General features: G+C 37.2%; 1 protein-coding gene across 1 annotated transcript in view; it reads right to left on the bottom strand.

The window, feature by feature from the left end:
* Positions 1 to 27,879, bottom strand: part of LOC150078004 (protein diaphanous-like) — a 278,573-nt gene that overhangs the window by 226,878 nt on the left and 23,816 nt on the right. Inside the window, 1 exon segment of the mRNA XM_090384426.1 lies at positions 21,602 to 21,653. Coding sequence (XP_090240552.1) covers positions 21,602 to 21,646 — 45 coding nt within the window. The 5' untranslated portion in view covers positions 21,647 to 21,653.

Genomic DNA, 27,879 nt, shown 5'->3' with positions numbered 1-27,879 from the left:
AATATCTGTTACGTCTTGACAATATTGTCATGCTGTAAAGAGCACTTATATATGAATATTGTTGCTAAAAACTGACTGAAACTAGAAAATACTAGAAATAATAATGAGTAGTATATATTAAATTCTCCATGTATTCTTTATTTATTTATTAATTTTAAAAAATTTTAATGGCTTCTTTTCTTCAGGCATAATATTACACCAGACAGCTAATCTTGAAATGCAGGAATGCTTTTTTAGGAGCTATGTGGTTTTTTTTCTATAAACAGAACCTTGTTGAAATACCTACTGCTTTCTATTGAACATCATATTGTTTGAGATATCCAATCAAAGAGAGCAGATGTGTTTAAAGTTGGCTCTAGAAGTATAATGGATTAAAATCAGGTGTCCAGTAGACAATTTTTGTTTAAATTTAATTTCTGTAATTTTAAGAAATTAATTTCTACACTATTTTGAAAATTTAATTCTTAAATTTTCTAAAGTATTTCTCTATGTTAAATTATTTCAGTAGCTTGATTTTAACTTCACCAGCAGATAAAGCTTTGTAAACTTTATAAAGTGTTTCAGAAATTAAACTATTATATAATAGTTTAATAGTCCACGAAGAGCAGTGTCCATTAATTACCACTCTGTCTTCTCCAACTCAACCATCCCTTTATCCATAGCATTAATTTGCCTCCAATGCCACCCTGCTCCAATTTGTGCAGCAGTCTTCCATGTGCAACAGTATCAAAAGCCTTTCTAAGATTCAAATATATGATATAAAAATTATTCTTTGCATCCAGTTCTTTCGTGACCGCATCATAGTATGCAATCAAATTGGTCAGACAAGACTTCCCTTGCTGACCAGGCTAGCCAGGTGGGTAAAGTGCCTGCCTGGCAACCCAAAGGTAGCAGGTTCGCATCCTGCCTCAAGCTTAGATATTACGATGGTGCCATACTCTCCAGTTGAATTTCATGGCCACGATACATGAAGGAAGAAGGAAAAAACTGGTTCCTTCGTGTATTGCTCATATCATAAGATAAAAGAAAAAAAAAAAAAAAGACTTCCCTTAAAAAAACCCATGCTGTGTCTGAGCTATAAATGAAGTCTTGTCTAGATGATCCTGCATTGCTTCTTTAACCAGTGCCTCCATTAATTTCCCTGGAACAGAAGTTAACTAACATGTCTGTAATTACTTGTGTTGCCCTTTCATCCTCCTTTGTGAATTTGGGTCACATTTGCACATCTCCGGTACATGGATACCTCCGCTGAGTCCAAAGAGGCTCTCATAATTTAGGCTAAGGGTTTGCTTACTTCCTTTGCTGCCTCCTTTAATATAACTGGATAGATCTCATCCACCCCAGGTGCCTTTCTGATGTTTATCATCAACGGTTTTTGCTCCACTTTGCTCTCCATTATTACAAAATCATCTAGCTCACAGCCAGAGTTTAATTCACCCTGGCAATTGCATCGCTGAATAACTCCTCACGTGTGAATGCAGATACAAAATACTCATTTAATTTGTTAGCTACCTGAGCAGGATCATCAACAGTTGAACCATCGATATCAAGTGGACCAATCTGATTCATCCCTTTCCTTCTAGAGTTTACATAAGTAAAGAACTCTTTACAGTTTTTCTTAGCATCCTTTGCCAAAGATTTCTCATAATCTGTCTTTGCCTGCCTAACCTCCTTTGTGACTTGGTTACAGACCAGGTTATATATCAGGAGCCTCCGTAGCCAGGTGGGCAGGAGCAGCAGTGGGTAGCACACACTTCTTTAATTAGACCAGGGTTCGAGCTCGTGACCACCAAATACGGAGGATGCGGGAAGGTCAGGAAATGACCACCGCATATCCCTGGAGCAATATGGCCTTAGTTGCTAATGCTCCTAAAAACCAAAAAGATAATAATAAATAATAATAGCTTATATCTATCATAGGTTTTTGTGCCACCTGTTAAATTATATGTATCCCATGCATTTTTCTTCTCTGCCACATGTCTCAGTAGTTCATCTGACATCCATTTAGGCCTAAACCTTGAACAATATTTCTTAGTTGGTATGTAAAGCCTAGTAGCTTCCAAGATAAGTTCCTTGAATGCTTCCCATTTTGCATTTGCTGTTGGTAACATCATCAGTTGGTCCCACCATACAGAATTTAAGTACTATCTCAGACCACTGTAGTCACCTTTACGAAAGCAAAAACCTTTCCCTTTACCACTGATGGAAGTTACCTCTGAGTAAATCCCACTTCAGCACACTGTGATCACTGCCACCTAGTGGTTATTTTATCTGCAGATTCTTAATGCATGAAGGATCACTACTGATAATCAGTTCAAGAGTATTACTGCCTCTAGTTGCCTCCCGAACGTGCTGCTGCTGTAGAAGAAAATCATCCAATAAATCCACAAAAGCCTTGCTAGTGTGTGAGTGACCAACACAAATTCCAGTCAATATCTGGGAATGTAAATCCCCCATTATACGATACTCTGATTTACTGGCCTACTATTTCTCTGTACAGTTGTTTATTACGCTCATCAGAGTCATTAGCCCTATAAGACACTCCTACTCTCAATTTTGCTTTCTCAGTGCTTATGTCACACCAAACTGAGTGCACACTGCAATGTCCAGCCATGTGGAAAAATTACAAAAATTTCTAAATTATAAATTTAGAAAAAGAGAGGGGGACAGGCATAGCATCAGCAAATTTTAACTTTCGAGCATTGTTGCCGGAATTATCTCTCCAGCTGATAAGCACGCCGCTACAGAAGTTGAGGGCTGTTGAGATTTTGAAGGGGTTTTTTTCCAACACATTGCAAAATTTCTCTACAGGTGCAGAATCAGCATTGGCACTTCACCACATACTTTAATGTTTTTCGAAACCAGTGCGATGCTTGAACCTATTAAACCGCCCATTTCTTGCCATGAACTTGGCTTGGGGTTTGCCATGCTTATCGTTATCTTCATAAATACTTTTTGCTTGAATGGCATTAGATTCAGGGGAACTTTCTTCCGAATCTGATTTTCCATCCATATTATTAATAGTTTTTCCATCTTCGATAGAGCACCCAAATGCTGTTTTGTAATCACTGTTGGGGGTGGACTGGTCCCGGTGTGAAATACTTTAATACTTGAACATGTTCTTTTATATGCACACTGTCCCTTAAAATAGTATCCACTGTTGAAGCAGTGAGACCTAATTCCATGCAATAGATAACAAGTTTTGTCCTGCTTCATACTTCTTAATTAATCATCTTCATTTCTAAATCAATATTGTTTCGTTTTGTAGCACTGCCAGCACTTGCACTTTCCATTGGTCACTTTCCTTTCGTCATTGTAATAAGTAAATAGGAATGAAGAGAAGATTCTGAAAATTTGTTTTTTATATAATTGAAGATTTCAGTGAAGGGGGAACACATTTCACCATAACATAAAAACCCACACAATTCCAGTTATCGGAATTATTGCAAATGCAATAAAATAGAGTTTACTACCCGTTTATAATAGATTACACTAACAGAAAAGCCCAATAAACCGGAAAGTGCAAATTGTTTTATGGTAGTGCCCTCCAGAAATGTGTTTTAGAAAAATATCACAAAGGCAATCAAAACTGATTCTTATAATGGGAACCTATGATAACGATGAAAGTGTAGCGCAATTTCCATTATAAAAATGATCTTTTAGAGAAATGAATAGCTTAGTTATAAGTGAAAATTTCAACTTGGAACAAATTACAAAAAAAAAAAAAAAAAACACACGTGTTATTGGGTTCATATTATAATATTTTCATAATACCTCCATTTATCCCTACAGGATGAAAAATACGTTTTCATGATTTTTTTAAGTTTGCACCAAACGGCAAAAACTTACGTAAAGTCGAATTTGCGTAAGTTGAGTATTACTTAAGTCGGGAAGTGCCTGTACTCCCCAAATTCCATTTCTACATTCCTTATTTCTGTGTGACACCACAACTCTGATATACCAACAATATCTGCCTTTGAGGTGTCGACCAACACCTCAAATCCATCAAATTTATTTACCAAGCCCCTGCATGGTGTACATGCACCTGTTCCTATTCTTAGCTACCCTAACACAGCCCATGTATTAATCTGCAATATATCTGCAATGACTCCCAGTAGTCTCTGAAATCCCCTGCACCTTGCTTTCTCGGTTGCTGCTCATTTCTTTTTTTCTTTTCTTTTTTTTTTTTTTGTTAGTTATTGGCGCATAGGCTTCTGTGGCCATAATGCACCTCACAAAGTTTTTGCATTTTACTCTGATCCAGGATCGAGGCAGGATTTGAACCCACAACCTTTGGGTTGCCAGGTAGGCACTTTATCCACCTGGCTAGCCCGGTCAGCGCTGCTCATTTCAATAGAAGCAGTGCAAGAATCACTTTCACCTCTGCCTGTGGCTACTGTTAATCTATTAGTCCGTGTATCCTCCCCAAGCTAGCAGTTTTTTGACCCACCTAACACTGCCTCAACAGCATTAGCAAATATTCTTATACCCTTTCTATTTAAGTGTATCCTATCCCTATAGAAACAGTCTCTCCTGTTAACAAGCACTAGCGATATCATCAGCAATTGAAGTATCACATGACCTAAAAATGATGCACACCCAAATTCAGGTCTCAGCACAATAGACAAGTACATATCACTCTGATTGAAGATTTATTTTTACTGGGAGACTATTGTTAGGGAAACAGGTAATTTTTTTGGTAATAGAGAAAAAAAGCAGGCCAGAACCAGGGTGTGTTTGCTAGTAGCAACAATTGATGATGATACCAACATTGTCAAATTTTAAGAGCAATAATCTGAGCATTATTATTCATGTGGGACTAATGATATTAAATGAACATGACCTGACAATTTGTTGGATAAATATATGACAATGCTGAAAAAAAATGCCCCGAGTTAGGTCAGAATGTGTAGTATCTGCAATTCTGCCTAGACACAATAGGAGTGTTTATATGCAGAAAGTGTGTGTAGATTAACTCAAAACTTGAGGGGTATTCATTTGAACAAAGGTGGTGCAAGAGTTTTTGATAAGATCTTTGAGGATTCCTTGAGGGTTTGGGGAACTACTGTTAGGGGAGGAGAAGGATAATATGTACACAAGCATAAATTTATTTTTATTTTATTAAGCTGTGCATAATATTTTTCTGATTTTCAAGTGTAATTTAATTTTGTTGACTGATAAGTGGAAAAAAAAAGTATAAATTTGTGCTTTATATCTTCATTTTTACAGCCTATGGAAAATATTCCTTTGATTTTTGCTTATTATAATTGCTATTTAATAGAACAAAATTTAATTTGCAAAGGTGATCACAATAACTGGCACTTACTGTAATTATTTTATGGCAGCATCATTAAAAGAAATAGATGCTGGCTCGTTCGAATTATTGATGTTCGGATTTTACACTACTGTGTGTGTGTGTGTGTGTGTGTGTGTGTGTGTGTGTGTGTGTGTGTGTGTGTGTGTGTGTGTGTGTGTGTGTATATATTCTTTTTAAGTCTTTCCTCACATATATAAGTTGTATTAATATATTGAATTAAATATGCATAAAAGGATGTGATAGTCATACAAAGTGCCAGCAACTAGCAGGGTGAAGAAAGTAGAAAAAGAATTGTAGTAGATTCATGCAAGGTGAAAAAAAAAAAAAAAAAACCTGCAGCCATTATCAACCCACTGCAGGATGGAAGCCTCCTCAACAATTCATGCTGAGGGAAATGGACCATAATCTGCCACGCTGGTCCAGTGCAGGTTGGCAAACCGTATTTAACAGTCAGGGGCTTGAACCCCGGTCTACTCAAAGAGCGTGTGCTACTGCACTCCCGCTCTTGACCACTTACTAAGAAAAATTATGGGATGAATTACCAAGCCAATAAATAAAGTGGGAGAACTGTAAAGGAAAATTAGTACATCAAAATAATAATATAATGCAAATAAAATGGAAAAAAAATAAAAATTAAAATGTTATAGCTGTCATCAGATATGGGGGGGGAACATATTTAGAAAATGGTCAAATATAGGTAATGCAAATATGCATGATCTGATGTCAGCAGAAATAATTATTGATACGTGATCAGGTTTTCCATCAGGGCACTACACCTCCATGTATCAGGAACTGTGTTTCAATACTTGTCCATAGTAGTAGAAGAAAGTGAATGGCCAAAACTAGTAACAATAAATAAATTAACACTTTCTAATACAGTATGGACAAGGTAGTCCCAACAAAGTTTAATTTACTGAGGTATAAATAATTTAGTTAAAATAGAAAAATGTTATAAATGAATATGTAGAATTTATTACGATTTAATTTTGTGTAGATAGGAAATCAGTTTAGAACAAGCAAATGGTGAGATATTAAAAGCAAACAAAGGGCAAGGTATTAAATTGAGGAAGGGGAAGGGAAAAAGGAGTATTTTAAATAAATAAAGAAGAAAAATAGCAATAGAAATACTCCTTTTTCCCTTCCCCCTTCCTCAATTTAATACCTCACTCTTATACCATTTGCAAATATGACCTGACATCAGATCAATCATATTTGCATTACCTATATTCGACCATTTTCTAAATATCTCCCCCCCCCCATATCTGATGACAGCTATAACATTTTCATTTTTATTTCCATTTTATTTGCATTATTTTGATGTACTACTTTTCCTTTACAGTTCCCCCCACTTTATATTGGCTTGGTAATTCAGCAGCCCATAAAATTTTCTTAATTTATCATTACCTCTAAGATTTTAACATTCTTTCACCTTTCATAAATCTACTACGCTTCTTTTTCTACTTTCTTCACCCTGCTAGTTGCTGACACTTTGCATAACTATCACATCTATTTATGCATATTTGATTATATATTAATACAACTTATATTTACTATTGCATCCTTTAATGCTGCTTTGCACTTTTAGGTGCATCTGTCATATCTATTTATTAATTTTGCATTCAATGAAACCATTTCATCAACTGTATACCTTTTTCTTATGTAACTCTTTAAACATTACCTTTATAGAGTTACATTGAATACCCATTTATATATATATATATATATATATATTTTTTAAAAAATGGGTGTTTCAGAGTGTTCCACGTAAAACCGGCCCGCCTCATACTGGTGTGATATTCATTTTTGAACAACTCCCGCATAAAGTTGTTTTCAAAGAATGAATTTTAGCCAAATCATTTCAGTTTGTGTTGCTCAAGGTACAGTCAGCATTTGGCGCTCGTAAGTGATAGGTGTGAGAAAGTATCATCAAGAATGCCATAATCTGTGCAAGAAAGGATATGTATAGTGGAAGCCTATGTATGTATGTACTGGCTTTTTAAGGAAACACAGGATATAGGTTAGTGCAAAAGCATCATTTTAACATAGCCATCTACCATCTACCAAAGTAGTTAAATTAATTAATTAAATTGGCATCATTTTGGTTAAATCTCATATTGTTAATGCCTTCAACAACAAGTTGCCATGGTATTGTACTACCTCGAATAAGTAACACTTTGCCAGTGGAGAAGACTACTGTTACTTATTCTCAGCGGATACCCCGAGGAGAAGCCAACAAGTTTTGAAACGGTGCCATCTGAGTGGTGGTATCTACTGAGAATAAGTAACAGTAGTCTTCCCACTAGTGAAATGTTACTTATTCGAGGTAGTATAATACCATGGCAACTCGTTGTGAAGGCATTCACAATATGAGATATAACCAAACGATGCCAATTTAATTAATTAATTTAACTACTTTGATAGATGGCTATGTTAAAATGATGCTTTTTCACTAACCTATATGTTAGTCATTCTACCTCATAGCATGAGGCCTTTGCCCTTAAATATTTTATAGGAAACACAGGAATTGTTTTCTGAGAAATTTCCAATCGTTACCATCCCAGCTAAGAGTGCTTACTTGCAAAATGGTGTACAACAGGTTCCTGTGTAAATGCACACAAGGAATTGTCTACCCTCTGTTAGAACTACAGAGGGGTGTTGAACATTCAAAAGAGAATTTTAGCTAGCCCCGGAAAATCTATCAGGAAATTGTTGTAACAAACTGGAGTGAAACCAACTTCTTGTTTTCGTGTACTTCATTACCTGAACTTGAAACCCTATCGAGCAAGCTGTGTCCAAGAATTACTGCCATCCGATGCAGCAAAATGTCTGAATTATTGCGAGCGGCTACTTAACAAGATTGCAGACTGTGAACTCGACCCACTGCTTTATTTCGTGAGTGATGAGGCATTGTTCCATCTTTCCATCTTACATCAGAAACTGCTTCATGACCAGAAAATCGGGGTATGGTGTGCGGTTTCTGGCAATCAAATCGTCGGCCCAATATTTTTTGACACTACAGTGAACACAGCAGTTTATCTTCAGATTTTTGAGCACTTCTACACTCGATTGACAGAACACGAGCGTGAAAACTGCTACTTTTAACAGATTGTGCCATATGTCAAGTCTCGTGAATCACTGGCCCATGTTCATGAGTTTCACAGAAGAATACACAGTTGGCAAAGGATTGTGGCCACTGTGTTCTCCAGATTTATCTTTGTGTGACCTTTACTTGTGGGGATATTTAAAAGGAAGAGTTTATTATTATTATTATTACTAGCCATATAGTGCAAGGAAGCCTCAGGCTTATGCTGCACCAGCTAAAAAAAATTTCCGAGTTATCCTGAGAGTGAGAGAGAGAGAAACAGAAGGGAATCACCAAGAAAGAGAAGAATGATGATATCCAGCTCAGGACCCTGGGTGTGCCAAGCCCATACACACCAGATGTGAGCCCCTGGGGTGATATATGAGCACAATCCCCACACAATATTAACAGTCACCAGCTTGACATTCGAAGAAATAAAGGCTATCGACATCACTATTTTGCATTGGGTCACCTTATCTGTACACGAAAAAGAAAAAAAAGTATAGATGCATAAAGACATCATTTCCAGCATCTCTTATAAGTGAGTGTACATTTGGAGAGAATAAGTAGTTACTTTTGACTGAGTTTTTTTTGTGTTTATCTCATTTTCCTCCTGTCTAGATTTCTTTAGTTATCTTGCCAGTGACTGGGGCTGGTTTTACATTAAACACCCTGTATATATATATAATTTTATATATGTTATTTTTGAGGGTGTTTTTTAAGTAATTTGCATGAAACTACTTGCCTATCTTGTGACTGGCTGCATAGGTAGAGTGTAGAGTGTATTTAGTGTCAAGCGGCACCAGGGGTTCCCCCATCTCCACGTTGCTTTCATTGTAGGTGTGCCAGTTCACTGGAAAGGCCAGAAATTTAAAAGTGTGTGGATATTGTATATGTATATGCTATGTACCATTGTTCTTCTGGCCATTTAGCCGCTGGACCCCTGCTGAGGCCCAACGTTGTCCACACTCAGCCCCGTGGAGGCAGGCCAGGTATATCAGCATTATAATTAATTACTCTGGCAGGTCCTGCCACCTAATTTCCTGAGATCTCAGTGGCTAGGACCTAAAAAAAAAAAAAAAAAAATTGATCTTTTGTGTTGGGGGGGGGGGGGTAAGAGTGCTAGGATTTGAAAGGCCGAAACTATTGGCAAACAGTAATTTGGACATGATTAAATTTGGACGTGTAGGGCAATCGCTTGTGTACGGATAAAGTAGGGGAGGGAGACTGAAGACTTGGGGGGGGGGAGAGAAATATGGAGTCAATAGGGAAGGCAACCCCAATAGGTGTCAGTGGGGCATGCCCATGCCCCACCAGAAGGAAAAATGGGGGCGGCGAGGAAGGGAGGAGACAAGGGGACAGGCACCTTGCCCCCCCTGCCAGGGAAGTGAAGTGGAAAGAAAGCCAGGAAAGAGTGCCCAGCTCGGTCGCCAATTGGCGCACTGGCAGCAAATCTGCTGCTGTTCAAGGTGGGGAAAAAGATATGGGTCCAACGAAGCAGTCGGAACCAGTTCCCCGATGTCATTCATTGGCTATGTGTCCATCCAGGTAGGTTGAGGTCAGTCACATTTATGGGTTATATACACGACCAGGGTAGTCTCGTGGAGTGTCTCTTTTGCATCCCGGATGGGTCTGGTCCGTTGATCCTGTTTCCATCATCAGGAAGGGTGGTCTAGTGCTGCTTATAGTCCGGTGTTGTGGAAGTTTAATGTCTGCTACAAGGCATACTGTGCCCTTGTTCCTGCGCAAATCTGGTGAGGTTCTTATATTCTTCGCTTGTGTCCAAGAGATGATGCTCCTGGCCTTGCGGCACGTAGGTCAATCTTGTTATTAGATTTCCATGTAGGTCCTCTTAGTTTGTACATTCGTGAATGAGGTGGGTCCAGCTTTCCGGTTCGCCACATGAACAGTTGGGGTCTTGGAGGAGGCCCAGAGATGTTAGTTTCTCGTTGAAGGGGCCGTGACCCGTCAATAAGTAGGTGGCATATAGGCCTGGGTGGAACATACAGGTAGTTTTGGGAAAAACCTGTCTACATCAGGTATGAAGCGTCGTGTCACCTTTAAGTGTGCCAAGAGCCGAGCCTTTTCCATTTTTATATTGTGTGTGGGTTCAATCGTAAAGCCCGAGTAGGTCACAGAGATTCCTTTTGATATGTAGTATGCTAGTCCGCATCTGATCACTTCGAGATCCAGGGGTAAGGATCCAGTAAAAACCTAGAGCGCCTCCGTGCTCACAGTATTGCAGGCTCGGGTTGTTTTGAGCAATATTGTTCATTGTGTTGAGTCCAGTATTCTTTTGTTGGTGGTCAGTCTGGTTCTATGGTACCATATTGGTGCACCGTATGTGATCGCTGGGAGAAAAGTAGTCTTGTAGTATAGCAACATGGTTTGTTTACTCAGTCCCCAGTCCTTGCGTGAGACTCGCGCAATCAGGCCTGAGTAGTTCCTAATCTTCGTCCTGAGTTGCCTGAGATGCGGCTGGAAATGTGAGCTTGCTGTCAAAAATGATCCCGAGGTATTTCATTTGTTGGGCGAATTTGATTGCAGCACGATTTATTTTAATTTGCGGTGGCCTCCTTATGTCCAATGTTCCCTTAAGCAAGATGGAAGTCGTTTTGGCAGGCAAGATCTGTAGAAAGTTCTCCGTAGCCCACCGCTGTAGAGTATACAGAGCTTGATTTGCTCGAGTCTCAAGTTGTGTCCTATTATCTGCCGTCACAGTGAGAATTAAATCATCCGCAAATGCTTGGGTTACCACCTCCCCAAGGCCGGTGTTCAGAAAATCATCAAATACTATATTCCACAGCAGTGGACCGAGCACGGAACCCTGGGGGCACCCCCTGTGGATGTTCCTGCTGATCTGTTGGTATGGTACTTTCACTTCTATTTTTCGGTGTGAGAGGTAGCTTTTGATATTATTATAAAGGTTGCTTGGGACCTGTGCCATTCTGAGCCTGCCCAGGACGCTCGGCCACCAAAGTGAGTCGAACGCCCGGGCAAAATCCACTGCAATAGCGAGAAAGTACTTCTGCTGGCAATCATTCACTGATATCAGTAGGTTTCTCATCGCATCGACAGTCAAGTGACCTGGCTTGAATCCGAATTGGTTTTTTGCCTCAAGGTTGGCAGTGGAGTAGTAGAGTTGTATCCATCTATGAGGCTGCATAGGTAGAGCAATTAAGTGTGTGTGTGTGTGTGTGTGTGTGTGTGTGTGTGTGTGTGTGTGTGTGTGTGTGTGTGTGTGTGTGTGTGCACAGGAATTCCCTGACTTACGCAAGGGTTGCATTCCATGGAATGCTACGTAATTTGGGGAATTTCCCCCATGCTTGTGCAGCACTCACAACTGTGTTTGCTGAATTGATTAAATCAAAAAAGACATATTCGACAAACATGTAAATAGAATTATTTATTGTGTTTATTCAATTTTTTATCTCATGCGCAGGAAAAATTACAAAAGCGTGCAATTTAAAAAAAATTTCAAAATTATAAAATTACAAAAGAGAGGAGATGGGCATAACATCAGTAAGTTTTACTTCTTGAGCATCGTTTCCAGAATCGACGTTTTCAGCTGATAAGGCTGCCGTAGCCCAGTGATCAGGTGCATGGGTGCATAAGTACACGTGCCTTGAGTGTCCAGGGTTCAAGCCAGTGACTGTTAAAGACTGTGCTGTTTCTCGTATTCTGTCTATCTTGTGAACCCCTCTGACGGTTTGGTCGTCCCGGAGTATAAACAGAAAATTTATTTATAAGCATGCCGCTGCGGAGGTTGAGGGCTGTGGAGATTTAGAAGGGGTCAGCCACTCAACCTTACAAAAGAACATATTATTGGATGACTGGACGGTGGATGTTTTCTTTTCATCATAGGTTTCTTTGTAGCAAGTAAGCATGTCCTCCTTCAAGTCTTTGCCATCAACCTCCAACTGAAGTAGCTATGCAACATTTATAATCTTACCTGTAACCTCTTCATATTATTAGTATGCCCGTGTGCCATGGGCATATTTTCTTCCATGTGCCATTTAAACAACTTTTAGTCATTTCTGCCCAGGCCTTATTGATATTTAAGATGGCGTGGTGAATATTGTTAGATTTTTCAAAAGCCTTTCAATGCAAAATTTTTCTCATCGTCTACTGCAGACAATGCCCGAGCAAATGTTGTGCATAAATAGTATGCTTTTAAATTCGAAATAACACCTTGAGCCATAGGTTGGATGAGTGAAGTCGTGTTTGGAGGTAGAAATATGACTCTCACATTCGAATTGAAATCATCTAATGTGTAGGATGTCCAGGAGCATTATCTAATAGAAGCAAAATCTTGAAAGGAATGTCGTTGTCCTTACAATATTTTTCAACCTTGGGAATGAAGCAGCATTTAAACCAATCCTCAAAGATATTGTTATCCATGCTCTCTGGTTTGATCGGACATGCACGAGTAGGGTGGCTTTATTGATGCCCTTAAATGCACAAGGATATCCAAAATGGTACATAAGCAGTGGTTTTAATCTGTAATCTCCCACTGCATTAGCCCCAAGCAAGAGTGTGGCCTTATCTTTTGATGCCTTGAAACCTGGCATTGTCTTTTCCTCTTTGTCAATATATGTTCGATCCGACATTTTTTTCCAATACAGAGCAGTCTCGTAAACATTAAAAATTTGCTGTGTTGAATAGCAATCTTCATCAATAATTTTTTCCAACATATCACAATTTCTCTGTAGCTGCAGAATCGGCACTGGTGACTTCACCGCATACTATAACGTTGTGGAAACCAGAACGATGCTTGAACCTATTAAACCACCCATTGTTTGTCACGAACTTGGGTTGGGGTTTGCCGTACTTATCCTTAATATCTTTATAAATACTTGTTGCTTTTGCTTGAATGGCCACTGGACTTAGGGGCACTTGCTTCTGAATCTGATTTTCCATCCATATTATTAATAGCTTTTCCATCTTCGATATAGCACATGAACAATGTTTTGTGATCACTGTTAATTTTTCAGTGCACTGATCCTTTGACATGTTCTTTAAAATAGTATTCACTGCTGAAGCAGGGATATCTAATTCCCTTGAAATGGATGACAAACTTTGTCCTGCTTCGTACTTCTTAATCATTTTCACTTCATTTCTAAATCAATTTTATTTATTTTCCCTGGCACTGCCAGCACTTGCACTATTCGTTGGTCGCTTTCCCTTCATCGTTGTTATACATAAATAAATTGAAAATTTGTTTTTTATATGATTGAAGGTTTCAGTGAGGGGCAACACATTTCACCATAATAGCATAAAAACCCACAGAATTGCAGTTATCAGTATTATCACAAATGCAGTAAGATCGGGTTTACTACCCATTTATAATTAGATGCACTAACAGAAAAGCCCAATAAATCAGAAAGTGCAAATTATTTTTATTGTTTTTTGGTGACCTCCAGAAACGTGCTTTAGAAAAATATCACCAAAGGTGTTCAAAATTGATTCTTATAACGTACGATAACAATGAAACGGTAGTGCAATTTCCATTATAAATGTGACCTTTTAGAGAGATAAATAACTTAGTAATAGGGCAAAATTTTCAACGTCCAAGGACTTGGAATGAATTTCCAAAAAAAAACCAAACGTGTTATTGGATTCACATTATATTTTCACAATACCTCCATTTATTCCTATGGGATGCAGAATACATTTCCACGAATTTTTTATAAATATATTTTATATATATATATATATATATTATTTATTTTTTTTTTTTTCTGTTTATACTCTGGAAAGACCACACAGTCAGAGGAGGTCATAAGGTAGAGAGAACACAAGAAACAGCACCGGGCTTGAACCCCAGTCACGCACCCGTGCGCTTGACCACTCAGCTACAGTTTGCACCGGCTGGCAAAAACTTACGTAAAGTCGAATTTCCATAAGTCAAGTATTACATAAATCGGGGAGTTCCTGTATATATATTGGAATTATGTCAAATGACATTTAGGTTTAAATATTAAATGGTGTAAGTATTGTAAATATTGGCTCCAGCATTAATGCTATTGTCTGTTGACAATTTGACATTTATAAGTGCATGGGTTGTATATATGTACTTAACTTATTTTTATACATTATTATTTTTAAATTATGGTAATACTTGGGAGCATCACGTTTGTAGTGACCCCACCAACCCGCTAGTTATATTTAAATCTAGCCCTGGTATGGATAGCCTTACATATAAAAATATAAGATATATATAAAAACAACAATAATATAAAAGATTAGAAATCTTATAATACCGTATTGGTGGACTAATAATAGAATAGCAATTGCTTAAAAAACAGTATTCACCTTGAATAAATCTGCAGTGGTATATTGAGAAGAGGTGGTTAGTATTTAGGTTGAATTGTTAGCTAAGAAACTAAGGGGGGAAATGAAGAAAAACAGACTTTAAAATAAGCACAAGGAGGTAGAAGCGTACACATCCGATCCTTGGTTGTCATTGAAGAGGGAAGAAGTAATTTGAAAGCTTGAATAAAATAATACGATGGGGCCAATAGTCATTACGAAGGATTTTCATTAAATAATAACGTCTTCAGTTGGCAATTGAATGGGCAGAGAATGCGTGTTGTTTTAAAGGTTTAAGTTTATACTCTCGTGATGCACTTTTTGAGACGTGGGAAATTTAACCGCGAAAGGTTCCAAGCTGGCGAAAGGTTGAAGGGGAGTTTGGCATTAATAATTTTAAGATTAGAATGATGTCGACACCATTCAATCACAAGTGCTTCATATTGAAGAATTCTATAATTAGATTTGAGTTTAATAATGGAAATAGCAGAGTCGATGAGAGGCGTGTGAGCATGAATTGTGAGTTCTGTACTGGCTTGACTTGTTCTAAAACTGTTGAAATGGTAATATGTGCGGGTGTTGGAGGATTTGGAAGAACCGAATTTGGTGGTAGTGCTGCCAATGTAACAGGCGTCACAGTTTGGCTGACATTTTATGAGGTATATTATATTATTTCGCTGGTGGAATAAGTGTGTGTATCTTTATAGGAATTAAAAAAAGATCCTAGTTTATTGTAAGCGGAAAAGACGAGAGAAATGTCTGTGTTATTAAAAATATGGTGGAATTGTCCTGCAATGTGCAACTATTAACAAGTTCACTATGGTAGGGGAGGATTACACAAGTGTTGGTTTTGTTATTGTGTCCGGTTGGATTAATAATTTTATTTTTGGCGGTGGAAATTGTATTTAGGATAAGTTGAGGGGGGGGTAACATCTGGCTAGAAATTTTTCGGTAAGGTATTGAAGTTCATTATGTAGGTCATCTTGTGAGTTTATAGAGGAGCTGAATGTGGATCTGATCATTTTCTTGTTAAAACAACACTGAGGTGGAACTGGATTAATAAAATATGTGTGGACAACCAACAATGCATGGAAGGAGAAATGCTACAAGTGGATCAATTTAACATTGACCTACTCCTGGACGACAGCATTAGAAACAACTTCACCCAGAGATTGGATGCTGCAATTAACATAGAGATAAAAGGTAATACTGAAGAAATCTACGAATATTTAAAAAATACTGTTAAAAAAATAGTTCATGAAATCCTAGGCAAAAAGAAGAGACAAGGACCAAAAAAGACCTGGATTACAGAGAAAGTAAGAGCTGCTGTAGAGGAAAAGAAACTTGCATATCAGAAATGGCTGGGTGAGAGGAATGATGCATACAGGAACATTTATGTTGAAAAAAATAAAATAGCCAATCGGTTGGTAGTAGAAGCAAAAAATTAAGAATGGGAAAGAAAATGTGCAACTATTAATAGCAAATTGGACTTCAAGCAATCAGTGGAATCATGGAAGGTCCTTAAAGACTTGAGAAACAGAATAAACACAATGCTGGTTTGCAATTAATACCTTTGAAAGACTGGACGGAGAACTTTGAAGGTCTTTTAAAAGAAGAGCGGGAAGAGTTCAAGACAATGGAGGATTTTGGTGTAGAAGACTCGGGCTTAACAGGGAAGTGGAACTCCTCCTAAAGGAAGGAAGGAATGGCAAATCACCTGGACCTGGAGGAGTTTACACGAAACTTCTGAAATACGGAGGAAGAGGAGTGGCTGTTCTGATACAAAAACTGTTAAATAGTATACTGAGAGGAGAAGAAATACCGAAAGAAATGATAACAGGATATATTACATCAATTTATAAGAAGGGCGATTGGAAAAGCTGTTCAAATTACAGAGGAATATGCGTCCTGAACCCGCTGTTAAAGATCCTTGGAAAATGGATCAGGAACCATTTAGAAGCCCGAATCGAGGTATCAGAAGAACAAAGTGGTTTTTCAGCTGGGAGGTCATGTATAGATCATATCTCAACAGTACAACAGATCCTTGAAAAATGCCAATCAAAAGGGAAAAAAAATCTTTATGATTTTCATTGACCTTGAAAAGGCATATGACAGTGTTCCAAGAAAACTCTTATGGGAAGCACTGAAAGAGGCAAATATTGATGGACAACTGATTAACATTATTAATGCAATTTACAGGAATAACAGATGCAGAATTAAAGTGGGATCAGCTTTGTCACCTGAATTCCACACTTCAAAAAGCTTATTACAAGGTTGTTGCATGTCACCAACACTTTTCAAAATTTATATCGACATCTGCCTAAGATCCTGGTCAAAAAAATGTAATAAAATGGGATTGCTGATTAATAAGAACACCTATATTCACAATTTACTTTTTGCAGACGATCAGGTGGTGATAGCACAAGACTTAGAAGATGCAAAGTATGCATGTCGTCAACTGTTTGAGGAATATAAACAATGGGGTCTAAAAATCAATTTTAGCAAGACTGAAATGTTGTCTTCAGGGCCAGGACACATTCTAAATAATGCAGGTTTTAAAATCAAACAAGTCGATAAATTCAAATATTTGGGATCAATCTTACAAAGTGATGGATCATCCCAAGCAGAGATCAATAAGAGAATTACAGACAGCAGAAATGCTATTGGCATGTTAAACTCTGTTCTGTGAAGCAAAAATATCCTACATAAAACAAAGAAACTTATATTTCAAACGATTGTACAAAGTCTTCTATTGTATGGAGCGGAAACCTGGACATTGAATAGGCGAGTGGAAAACAAACTGCTCTCCACAGAAATAGATTTTTGGAGACGCTCAGCAGGAACTTCTAGAAGATACAGAAAATGGAATGAAGACATAAGGGAAAAAATGGAAGTGAAAAAGACTATTATTGACACCATCAGAGAAAGCGTCTAACATGGTATGGACATGTAAAACGGATGCAAGAAAACAGATATCCAAAGGCTATCCTGGAATGGATACCTCCCGGAAGAAGGAGAAGAGGAAGACCTAGGAGGACATGGATGGATGGAGTACAGGAGTGCATGACAGCCCCAGGCTTAACCGACCAAGACACCTTGAACCGCACTTTATGGCGGGAAAAAATTTCTAACAAGAAATAACTTTAGGCTGAGGAAACCCATTGTAAATGGAAACACTCCTCTTGAAGAAGAAGAATCTTGTGAGGAGCTAAATTTTAAGGCATTGTGAATTTGGTTGTGTATTTATTAGATGCCAGGTATTTTAGATTTAATTAGATGCTAGGTATTTTAGAATTTTATTAGATGCCAGGTATTTTAGGTTTAACAATAAAATTTTCCAACAAACATTCGAGTTACCAATGGGCCTAGGCATTTCTGTCCCCCTGTCCGAAATTTACCTAGCCACTAGTGAGAAACAAATTTTACAACCCTTTCCTTCTTAAATAAAATTATACTTACGCTATGCCAATGACATCCTAATTATAGGCAATAGGCCCATCATTAACAATCTCTTTTCAAAATTTAATTCAGTACATGACAGGCTAAAACTCACCCTTGAATTTGGAATGAACAACCAGATCAATTTTCTCAATCTCGCCCTCTATATAACAGGTACAAAACTATGCACAAAGATCTTCAGAAAAAACATGCACACTGGCAAATATTTACATTTCTCTTCACATCACCCCCTCAGCACTAAAAAAGCCATTTTACACAACCAAATTCACAACGCCTTAAAATTTAGCTCCTCACAAAATGACCTACATAATGAACTTCAATACCTTACCGAAAAATTTCTAGCCAGAGGTTACCCCCCCCCTCAACTCATCCTAAATACAATTTCCACAGCCAAAAATAAAATTATTAATCCAACCGGACACAATAACAAAACCAACACTCGTATAATCCTCCCCTACCATAGTGAACTTGCAGGACAATTCCGCCGTATTTTTAATAACACAGACATTTCTCTTGTCTTTTCCGCTTACAATAAACTAGGATCTTTTTTTAATTCCTATAAAGCTACACACACACACACACACACACACACACACACACACACACACACACACACACACACACACACACACACACACACACACACTTATTCCACCAGCGAAATAATATAATATACCTCATAAAATATCAGCCAAACTGTGACGCCTGTTACATTGGCAGCACTACCAAATTCGGTTCTTCCAAATCCTCCAACACCCGTGCATATTACCATTTCAACAGTTTTAGAACAAGTCAAGCCAGTACAGAACTCACAATTCATGCCCAAACCCACAATCGCACCCCTCTCATCGACTCTGCTATTTCCATTATTAAACTCAAATCTAATTATAGAATTCTTCAATATGAAGCACTCGTGATTGAATGGTGTCGACATCATTCTAATCTTAAAATTATTAATGCCAAACTCCCCTTCAACCTTTCACCAGCTTGGAACCTTTCATGGTTAAATTTCCCACGTGTCAAAAAGTGCATCACGAGAGTATAAAACTTAAACCTTTAAAACAACATGCATTCTCTGCCCATTCAATTGCCAACTGAAGACGTTATTATTTAATGAAAATCCTTCGTAATGACTATTGGCCCCATCGTATTATTTTATTCAAGCTTTCAAATTACTTTTTCCCTCTTCAATGACAACCAAGGATTGGATGTTTACACTTCTACCTCCTTGTGCTTATTTTAAATTCCGTTTTTCTTCATTTCCCCGCTTAGTTTCCTAGCTAACAATTCAACCTAAATACTAACCACCTCTTCTCAATATACCACTGCAGATTTATTGAAGGTGAGTACCGTTTTTTAAGCAATTGCTATTCTATTATTAAAAACAACAATATTAATGAAATTTTAAAGAAAGCTGGAGAAATTGGCAAAGTTTGTGAAAATTAATGAAAATTAGCATTCTTCCACATGGCCATACCTCTGCTACTCCTCAGGGGCTTTGAGCAGACATGTAGCCATAATAGAGGAATGTATTATACATACCCATTTCTGTAATCTCTATACCAGTTTTGCTAGGTTAATTACTTGGTGGATAATTTGGAATTATAAGAGTAATCTTATTGAATAGATGTACTTAATTTTAAATAAACAGGGTGGTTTTCATACATTACTACAGCAAACTGTGATAGGAGATTCAAAGACCTATGGGTATGTAACAGATTGAAAGTATCTCAACTCCATGTCCTGTGGTGGTTAGTCTGAAAATGTTCAATTTCCTGCCAAAGTTTAGATGTGTGTGTGTGTGTGTGTGTGTGTGTGTGTGTGTGTGTGTGTGTGTGTGTGTGTGTGTGTGTGTGTGTGTGTGTGTGTGTTACAGTTTATTGCGCAGACGTACCGGAAAGAATGTTAAATTTCATTAATTTTCACTAACTTTTGGCAATTTCTCCACTTTCTTTAAAATTTCATTAATATTGTTGTTTTTATATATATCTTATATTTTTATATGTAAGGCTATCCATACCAGGGCTAGATTTAAATATAACTAGCGGGTTGGTTGGGGTCACTACAAACCTGACGCTCCCAAGTAGTACCATAATTTAAAAATAATGTATAAAAATAAGTTAAGTATATTTATATATATATAAAAAAATGTGTATTATAGTTAAAAGGCATTGTCTGGCTACTGTTTAGCTAATGGGAGACAAAATTAGGATAGAAATAGACACTCCTGCCCTCATATTACACTAATAGCTCTGAGTGTGGAAGAATTTAGATGTAGGAAAGTAAACAGTATATGATTGAAGAATATAAAGCTGGTGCTCAGGTTATTCGGGAGCACAATTTCCTGTAAATATTAGTAGCAGTCTTGGACAGGGTAGATATATGCATTCAGAAGTGGTTGTCTACATATCTATATGTACCAAAATCTTATAATTAAATTTATACTTCAAATTAAAATTCTATTTAACATTACTGTGTACTCATACTTATGTTGTTATAATTTTAAACTTAAAATTATAACAATTAGTAGGTAAGGCCGTTAAAATTAGTAGGTAACTGGCTGATATATGTGAAATGGTATCTCGTAAGGATGCCACACCATTTCACTATTTCAGCAAAATATGCTGATATAGTTTGTACACACAGCCTTTAACATTTCAGTAGTTTCCTGTGTGTATACCTTAGTGCTGCTGTAGATCCATTAGGGGCATATATCTACCACGTCCAGGGCCGTTACTAACACGGATGGCAAATTGCACTCCCGGATAACCTGAGCACCAACTTTATATTCTTCAATATCATATACTGTTTATTTTCCATGTCTAAATTCTTCCACACACTGAGCTATTAGCATAATGAGGGCAGGAGTGTCTATTTCTATTCTAATTCCTTTCCTAATTTCACACCTCCCATTAGCTAAACAGCCAGACAATACTTTTTAACTATAATACACAACATTTACACACACATATATATTCTATAAATAAATAAGTAATTGACAAAATAAATTTGTAACTTTCTTATACTAATAAAATTTTAGGGCAGAAAGCCTCAAACTATAATATTATATTGTTTAGTGCAATTGCATTATTACTACCTAGTTGAAATTTAAGACAAATTGATGTTTGTATGTTAGGCAGAGGCTAAATAGCTTCAAAACATTGCCGTCTGGGTGGTGGTACTGAACTGAGAATAAATAACAGTGGAGTTCTCTAATGGGGAAGTGCTACTCATTTGAAGCATAAGGGAAAGGAAACTCATCTTGAAGGATTTCACAATATGAGATGTTATAATAATGGTGCTTAATGTACAAACTTTGGTTTCTCTTAAAGTTCAACTATGTAGTAATGATACAACTGTATGAAACAATATCACAGGCAATTTTTTTTTTTTTTTTATTAAAATTATCATTAATACAAATTATTACTTACTGGAAATGCCCCTTTGTTCTTTTTATCTCTGTCTTTGTTTGCCATTTTTATTCTGAAAAATAAAGGAAATGCAATTTTAAATGCAAGGTACAACTTAAAAGTGGTGTAATAAACTGATAATGTCTCAAATAAATACTTTTATATTACATATAAATACTGCTGCTAAACAACAAGTAATTGAGGTGCTACCAGTAACAAAGAAATTAAAATATAGAATCAAGGACAACTATGAAACTACAAAATGGAAAAATTAAAACAATATCATATGCAATTAACAATCAATTGCTAATATTCACCCAGGGAAGTAGTGGCATAAGGTTCTGCAAAGATGTGGCACGATTCAGTTTAACTTCTGTTCCAGGTAAAATAATAGAGTCGCTGGTTAAAGATGCATTGCAGGATTATCTAGACAAGACTGCAGCAATAATTCACACAGCATGGGTTTGTTAAGGGAAAGTCTTGTCTGACAAATCTGATAGGATATTATGATGTGGTTACAAAGGAAATGGATACAAAAAATAATTTTGATATCATATACCTGGATTTCAGGAAAGCTTTTGACACTGTTCCGCATTGAAGACTATTGTACAAATTGGAGCAGAATGGTAGTAAGGGTAAGTTGCTACAATGGATAAAAGGATAGTTGAGTGGGAGAAGACAGAGGGTGGTAATTAATGGGTGCTGCTCTTTGTGGACTAATGTTATTAGTGGAGTCCCACAGGGTTCGGTGTTGGGTCCTCTGTTGTTTTGTATATTTATCAATGATATTGATGAAGGTATATCAGGCGTAGTGTCGAAGTTTGCAGATGATACAAAGGTTGGCTGGTTTGTGTTAACACAAAAACATGGGCTGTGTTAGAATGGTAGGGTTGTTAATGACAGTAATGGCAGTGTGCTACTGCAACAGGATCTAGAAAAGCTGAGCAGATGGGCTGAGAGGTGGCAAATTAAGTTTAACATTGACAAATATAAAGTACTATATATGGGAAGCAGTAATCCCAGAGTAACGTATCAACTCTGTGGTACTACACTGACAGTGGTAGAGAATGAAAAGGATTTGGGGCAGGCAGATATGAAGTTTTCTGAGCAGTGCAGACGGTCTGCAAGAGTAGCTCATGGTGTCTTGTCAATGATATGCACAAATTTTTCTAGCAGGGATAAGGAGGTGATTATCCTCTTGTATAAGGCAATGGTCAGGCCACACCTTGAGTACTGTATACAGGTCTGGAGGCCTAATTTTAAGAAGGATGTAGAGCTGTTGGAATGAGTACAGAGAAGAGCAACAAGATTAGTGAATAGAACAAAGGGTTGCTCTTACGAAGAAAGGGCTTAAGTTTTGCAGATTACAGTGTTTGGAGACTAGGCACCTGCGAGGTGATCTGATTGAGTTGTATAAAGCCTTGAATGGTTTGAGAAGCTGATGGGATTCTTCCTCTTGCTCAGAATAATCACCTGAAAGGACAAATTGAATTTGAGGAAAGACAGTTGTAGGATAGATGTGTGGAAGTTTGCCTTTAGCCAGCAGGTAGTTGATTGGTGGAACAGACTTCATATTTTGTTGTGGAAGTTGATTGCCTAAATAAATTTAAGGCTGAGCTGGACAGGTATTTGGAACAAATGGAAGGGTGAAATCAGAGCTTTTTTTTTTTTTTTTTTGCTGATGCTGCATAAGCTTGCTTTCTTGCATTGTGTACCTCTGCTAATGCTAAAACTAAAAAAAAAAGTAAAAATTGCAATAAAATAAACTAAATACAATAAAATAGTATTAAAATAAATAGAACTGTTTATTTTAATTTCTTTGCTGCAGGTTGCAATGTGTGTCACTTGTTGCATTTAGTAACAATCTTCACACATGACATAAAAGCATTTCATTTGAGACATCATAACCAAGTTCTTGAAAAGTAAGCTTTAAAAATACAAATATATTTTACACACCTGTACAGATAAATTAAAGAAATAGAAAAAGAAACAAAACTATGAGACAAAAAAAAAAAAAAACACAACCTTTCCAAATTGCCTGTCCATGTTCTCTAATGTCTGCCTAGTTCTTTGCATTTATTCAGACAAGCCATTTCCACAATGCCAAGTGAAAGCCTGTTCCAATAATCAACTACCTGAAGGCATACTTCTGCACATCTATCCTGCAACCATCCTCCTCAATTTGAATTATGCTCTCAGGGTGTAGTCTAAGCAAGAGGATGCCACCTGCACTGCTCAGAGGACTTCACATCTGACTGCATAATTAACCCCCCGCCAATCATTTTCATTCTCCACTACCCTGAGTTTGGTACCTGACACCCTGAATTTGGTGTCATCCTAGGATTACTGCTACCAATGTTAAACTTCAATTGCCACTTAGCCCATCCATCTAATTTTTATAGATCTTATTGCAGTAGAATAACCTGATTACTGTCATTAACCATCCTATGTATAATATGTAAACTTAACCATTAAACCAGGTGTCTCCACATAATACAGAAAACAACATGTGCCCAGAACTGGAGAACTCCACTAATAACAGAAGTAAAAAAAGAGCAGTGTCTATTGATTGCAGTGACTCTGTCTTTTCCCACTTAACCATCCCTTTATCTGTAGCGGTAACTTGTTCCTAATGCCATGCTGTTCAAATCTGTGCAGTAGTGTTTTATGTGTAAATATCAAAGATTTTCTGAAATAGTAAGTATATGATAAAACTACTTTTTGTATCCAGTTCCTTTGTTTCTGCAGTATCCAATTAGATTGGTCAGACAATATCTCTGTTTCACACATTCATGCCATGACTGTATTCCTGTCTAGATAGTCCTACATCTTTAACCAGTGACTCCATTAGCTTCTTTAAAACCAAAGTCAAGCTAACAGTTCTGTAATTATTCATGTCACCCTCTGACCCCTTTGTGAACTGGGGATACATTTTGGATATCTCTAGTCTATAGGAACCTCCCCTGAATCCAGGGATGCTCTCATAATTATGGCTAAAGGTTTTCTTACCACTCTTAATATAACTGGATAGATCCCATCCACCTAAGGCGACTTTTACATTAGGTTTCAATAATTTTTCTTCAAATTTCCTCTTAGTTATTTAAATCATTTAGATCCTTCTTAGAATTTGACACACTTCTGGCAAAGTACCCATATGCAGTACTTCGCATTTGTCAAGGTTAAACTTCATTTGCCACCTCTCAGCCCATCTGCTCAGCTTTTCTAGATCCTGTTGCAGTAGCACACTGCCATTACTGTCATTAACAACCTTCCCAACCTTTGTATCATCTGCAAACTTCGACACTAAGCCTGATATACCTTCATCGATATCATTGATAAATATACAAAACAACAGTGGACCCAACACCGAACCCTGTGGGACTCCACTAATAACATTAGTCCACGAAGAGCAGCACCCATTGATTACCACCCTCTGTCTTCTCCCACTCAACCATCCTTTTATCCATTGTAGCAACTTACCCTTAATACCATTCTGCTCCAATTTGTACAGCAGTCTTCCATGCGCAATAGTGTTAAAAGCTTTCTTGAAATCCAAAGTATATGATATCAAATTATTTTTTGCATCCAGTTCCTTTGTAACCACATCATAATATCCAATCAAATTTGTTAGACAAGACTTTCCCTTAACAAATCCATGCTGTGTCTGAATTATTGCTGCAGTCTTGTCTAGATGATCCTGCAATGCATCTTTAACCAGTGACTCCATTATTTTACCCGGAACAGAAGTTAAACTAACTGGTCTGTAATTACTCGTGTCACCCTTCGATCCCCCTTTGTGAATTGGGGATACATTTGCACATCTCCAGTCCGTGGGAACCTCCCCTGAGTCCAAGGACACTCTCATAATTATGGCTAAGGGTTTGCTTAGTTGCTTTGCCACCTCCTTTAATATAACTGGATAGATCCCATCCACCCCAGGTGCTTTTCTTACGTTTAACTTCAACAATTTCTCCTCCACTTTGCTTTCAGTTATTCCAAAATCATTAAGTATCCTGCTACAATTTGATAACCTTCTGCCATTTTCAAACCTTAATAACTCCTCATTGTGAATGTAGATGCAAAATACTCATTCAGTTTGTTTGCTATCTGAGCAGGATCACCAACAGTCGAACCATCAATATCAATTGGACCAATAAAATTCATTCCCTTCCTTTTAGCGTTTATATAAGTAAAATATAAGTTTATATAAGTAAAGAAATCCTTGCTGTATTTCTTAGCATGCTTTACCAAAGATTAACCTCCTTTGTGATTTGATTACAGACTAGCTTATATCTGCCATAGGTTTCAGTGTCACCTGATAATTTATATGCATCCCATGCATTTTTCTTCTCTATCACGAGTCTCATTAGTTCATTTGATAACCATTGGGAAATGGTTCCCAATCATCTCACTACAGCCCTGTGTTCTGAGCAGATGATTCTTTGTAGGATTCTCCTGTCACATTCTGCCAGTTCTGAAGGTTCATGCACCTCCTAGATGGTTGTTTGTGGGTGAAGCATACTGCAACATACTGATTTAATAATAATATTATTTCTCCTCAAAGGCTAAGAGCACATTTACAGTTGTTGCACTTGGCATGTAATGCTTGGGTAGGACATAACCAATTATCAACAGAGGGGGTGATATTAATGGCAGGGCATGTATATATCCCCTTGAATGTCCTCCATTTTGAGAGCACCTTAAGGAAATACTTAAGAAAAAAAAAAAGTCTTTATTCTCTGAAACAGTCATTTGCTGTTTCCTTGAGATCATCGTCAACCCAAAGAGGAAATAGTTATTAGGGGACCACATCTGATCTGGACTGCAGGACAAATGGTGATAACCTGGAATCTGAAATTGCTTGGAGTACCAATTGCTTTATGGGAACTGTATACAGAAACACTGTCATGAAGAAACAAAACATGTTGAATCAATTTCCCTCTTCTTCTTTGTGCCACGTTATGGCTCCCTCTTAATTTTTGAGAACAGCAGCCTAGGTATTTCTAACTGTTTTCTTATGTGGCATATAATTTATCAGAAGAATTCCTCCTATGTCCCAAAAAATGGTATCCATAATCTTCCCAGCAGAGTTCTTTGGTAGGAGTGTTTCCATTGCATAGACTACTGTTTTGTTTCCAGATAACAGTGATGAATCCAAGTTTCATCACCACTGTAATCCTCGAAAGAAACCCGTGTGGATCAGCATCACATATGATTCATAAAATAACTGATTTCCCTGTTACAGAAGACTCTCGCTTTTCCGGGATAGATGGTAAAAAACAAATCCCGGATAATCGATTTCCCGGTTAATCCAAAAATACAGAAGTCCTCGACATACGTAAGAGATACGTTCCAAGACTTCTTACTTCGTCGAGTTTTACGTAACTCTGGAATGACTAATAACATATTGCTACTATATTATTATTGACAAATCTGAATTCTGCACAATACTTGATAATTTTTGGTCATTTTGATACATCCTTATTATAACGATTCCTTAGAGATTTAACAGATGCACCGTTTTCAAACTTTTGAATAATTTCAAGTTTTGTTTAACTGAAAACGCAACTCATTTGCATTTACCCATCATTTTTGCGATTTCTAAAAAAAAAAATAAATAAAAATTTACTATAAAAAAAAAATACTATAAATAAATAAAAATTTACTATTTACTATTTCTTTATTTTCAAATGGAAGGCGTTTTTTACTTTTTCCCCCAGGGCCAATACCAAGGTGTCTCGTTTACAATTTCAGCTGCATTGAATATCTTATGTTTAAACAGAAGCTGATTTTTTAATCTTGAGTAATCATATAGAGGGCATTATACAGCATGTTCAACATTTTTGCATGACCATAACATACAGCTGCAGCTTGCAGTAGGAACAGTACTGAAAATATTCATAATTTTCTGTGTAACTTGAGATCTGTTGAAGGTGAAACAAAATTGTTAGTTTAGTACTGAATGTATCGATTATAAACAGAAAAAAAAAAAGAAGTGGCACCAAAGGGAAAATGTGGAAATAGATAAGTCAATTATACTGGTCCTTAACATTAAGTAAGGGGTCCAAGACTGTGCCACAAGTTACAGAAAAGAGGAGTTAGAAGAGAAAAATAGGCTCAATGAGGCTGTTTATCTTAGGGTATCCATTCTGTCTTTTGATATCCCTGGGACTAAAAAATCTGAGATGGAGACAACAATGCAGAAACTGATAATATCAGATGTAGTCACTATTTCCACTACAACAAAATGACAACGGAAAAAGTTTTTCAGTGAATTTTTCCCAATCATGATAACAATG

This window comes from Mastigoproctus giganteus, chromosome 11 (genome assembly GCF_048544385.1).
Source record: "Mastigoproctus giganteus isolate SK-2022 chromosome 11, ASM4854438v1, whole genome shotgun sequence".
NCBI lineage: Eukaryota > Metazoa > Arthropoda > Arachnida > Uropygi > Thelyphonidae > Mastigoproctus > Mastigoproctus giganteus.
Note: the sequence above shows the minus strand (reverse complement) of the source record. Positions and strands in the feature narration are given on the sequence as shown.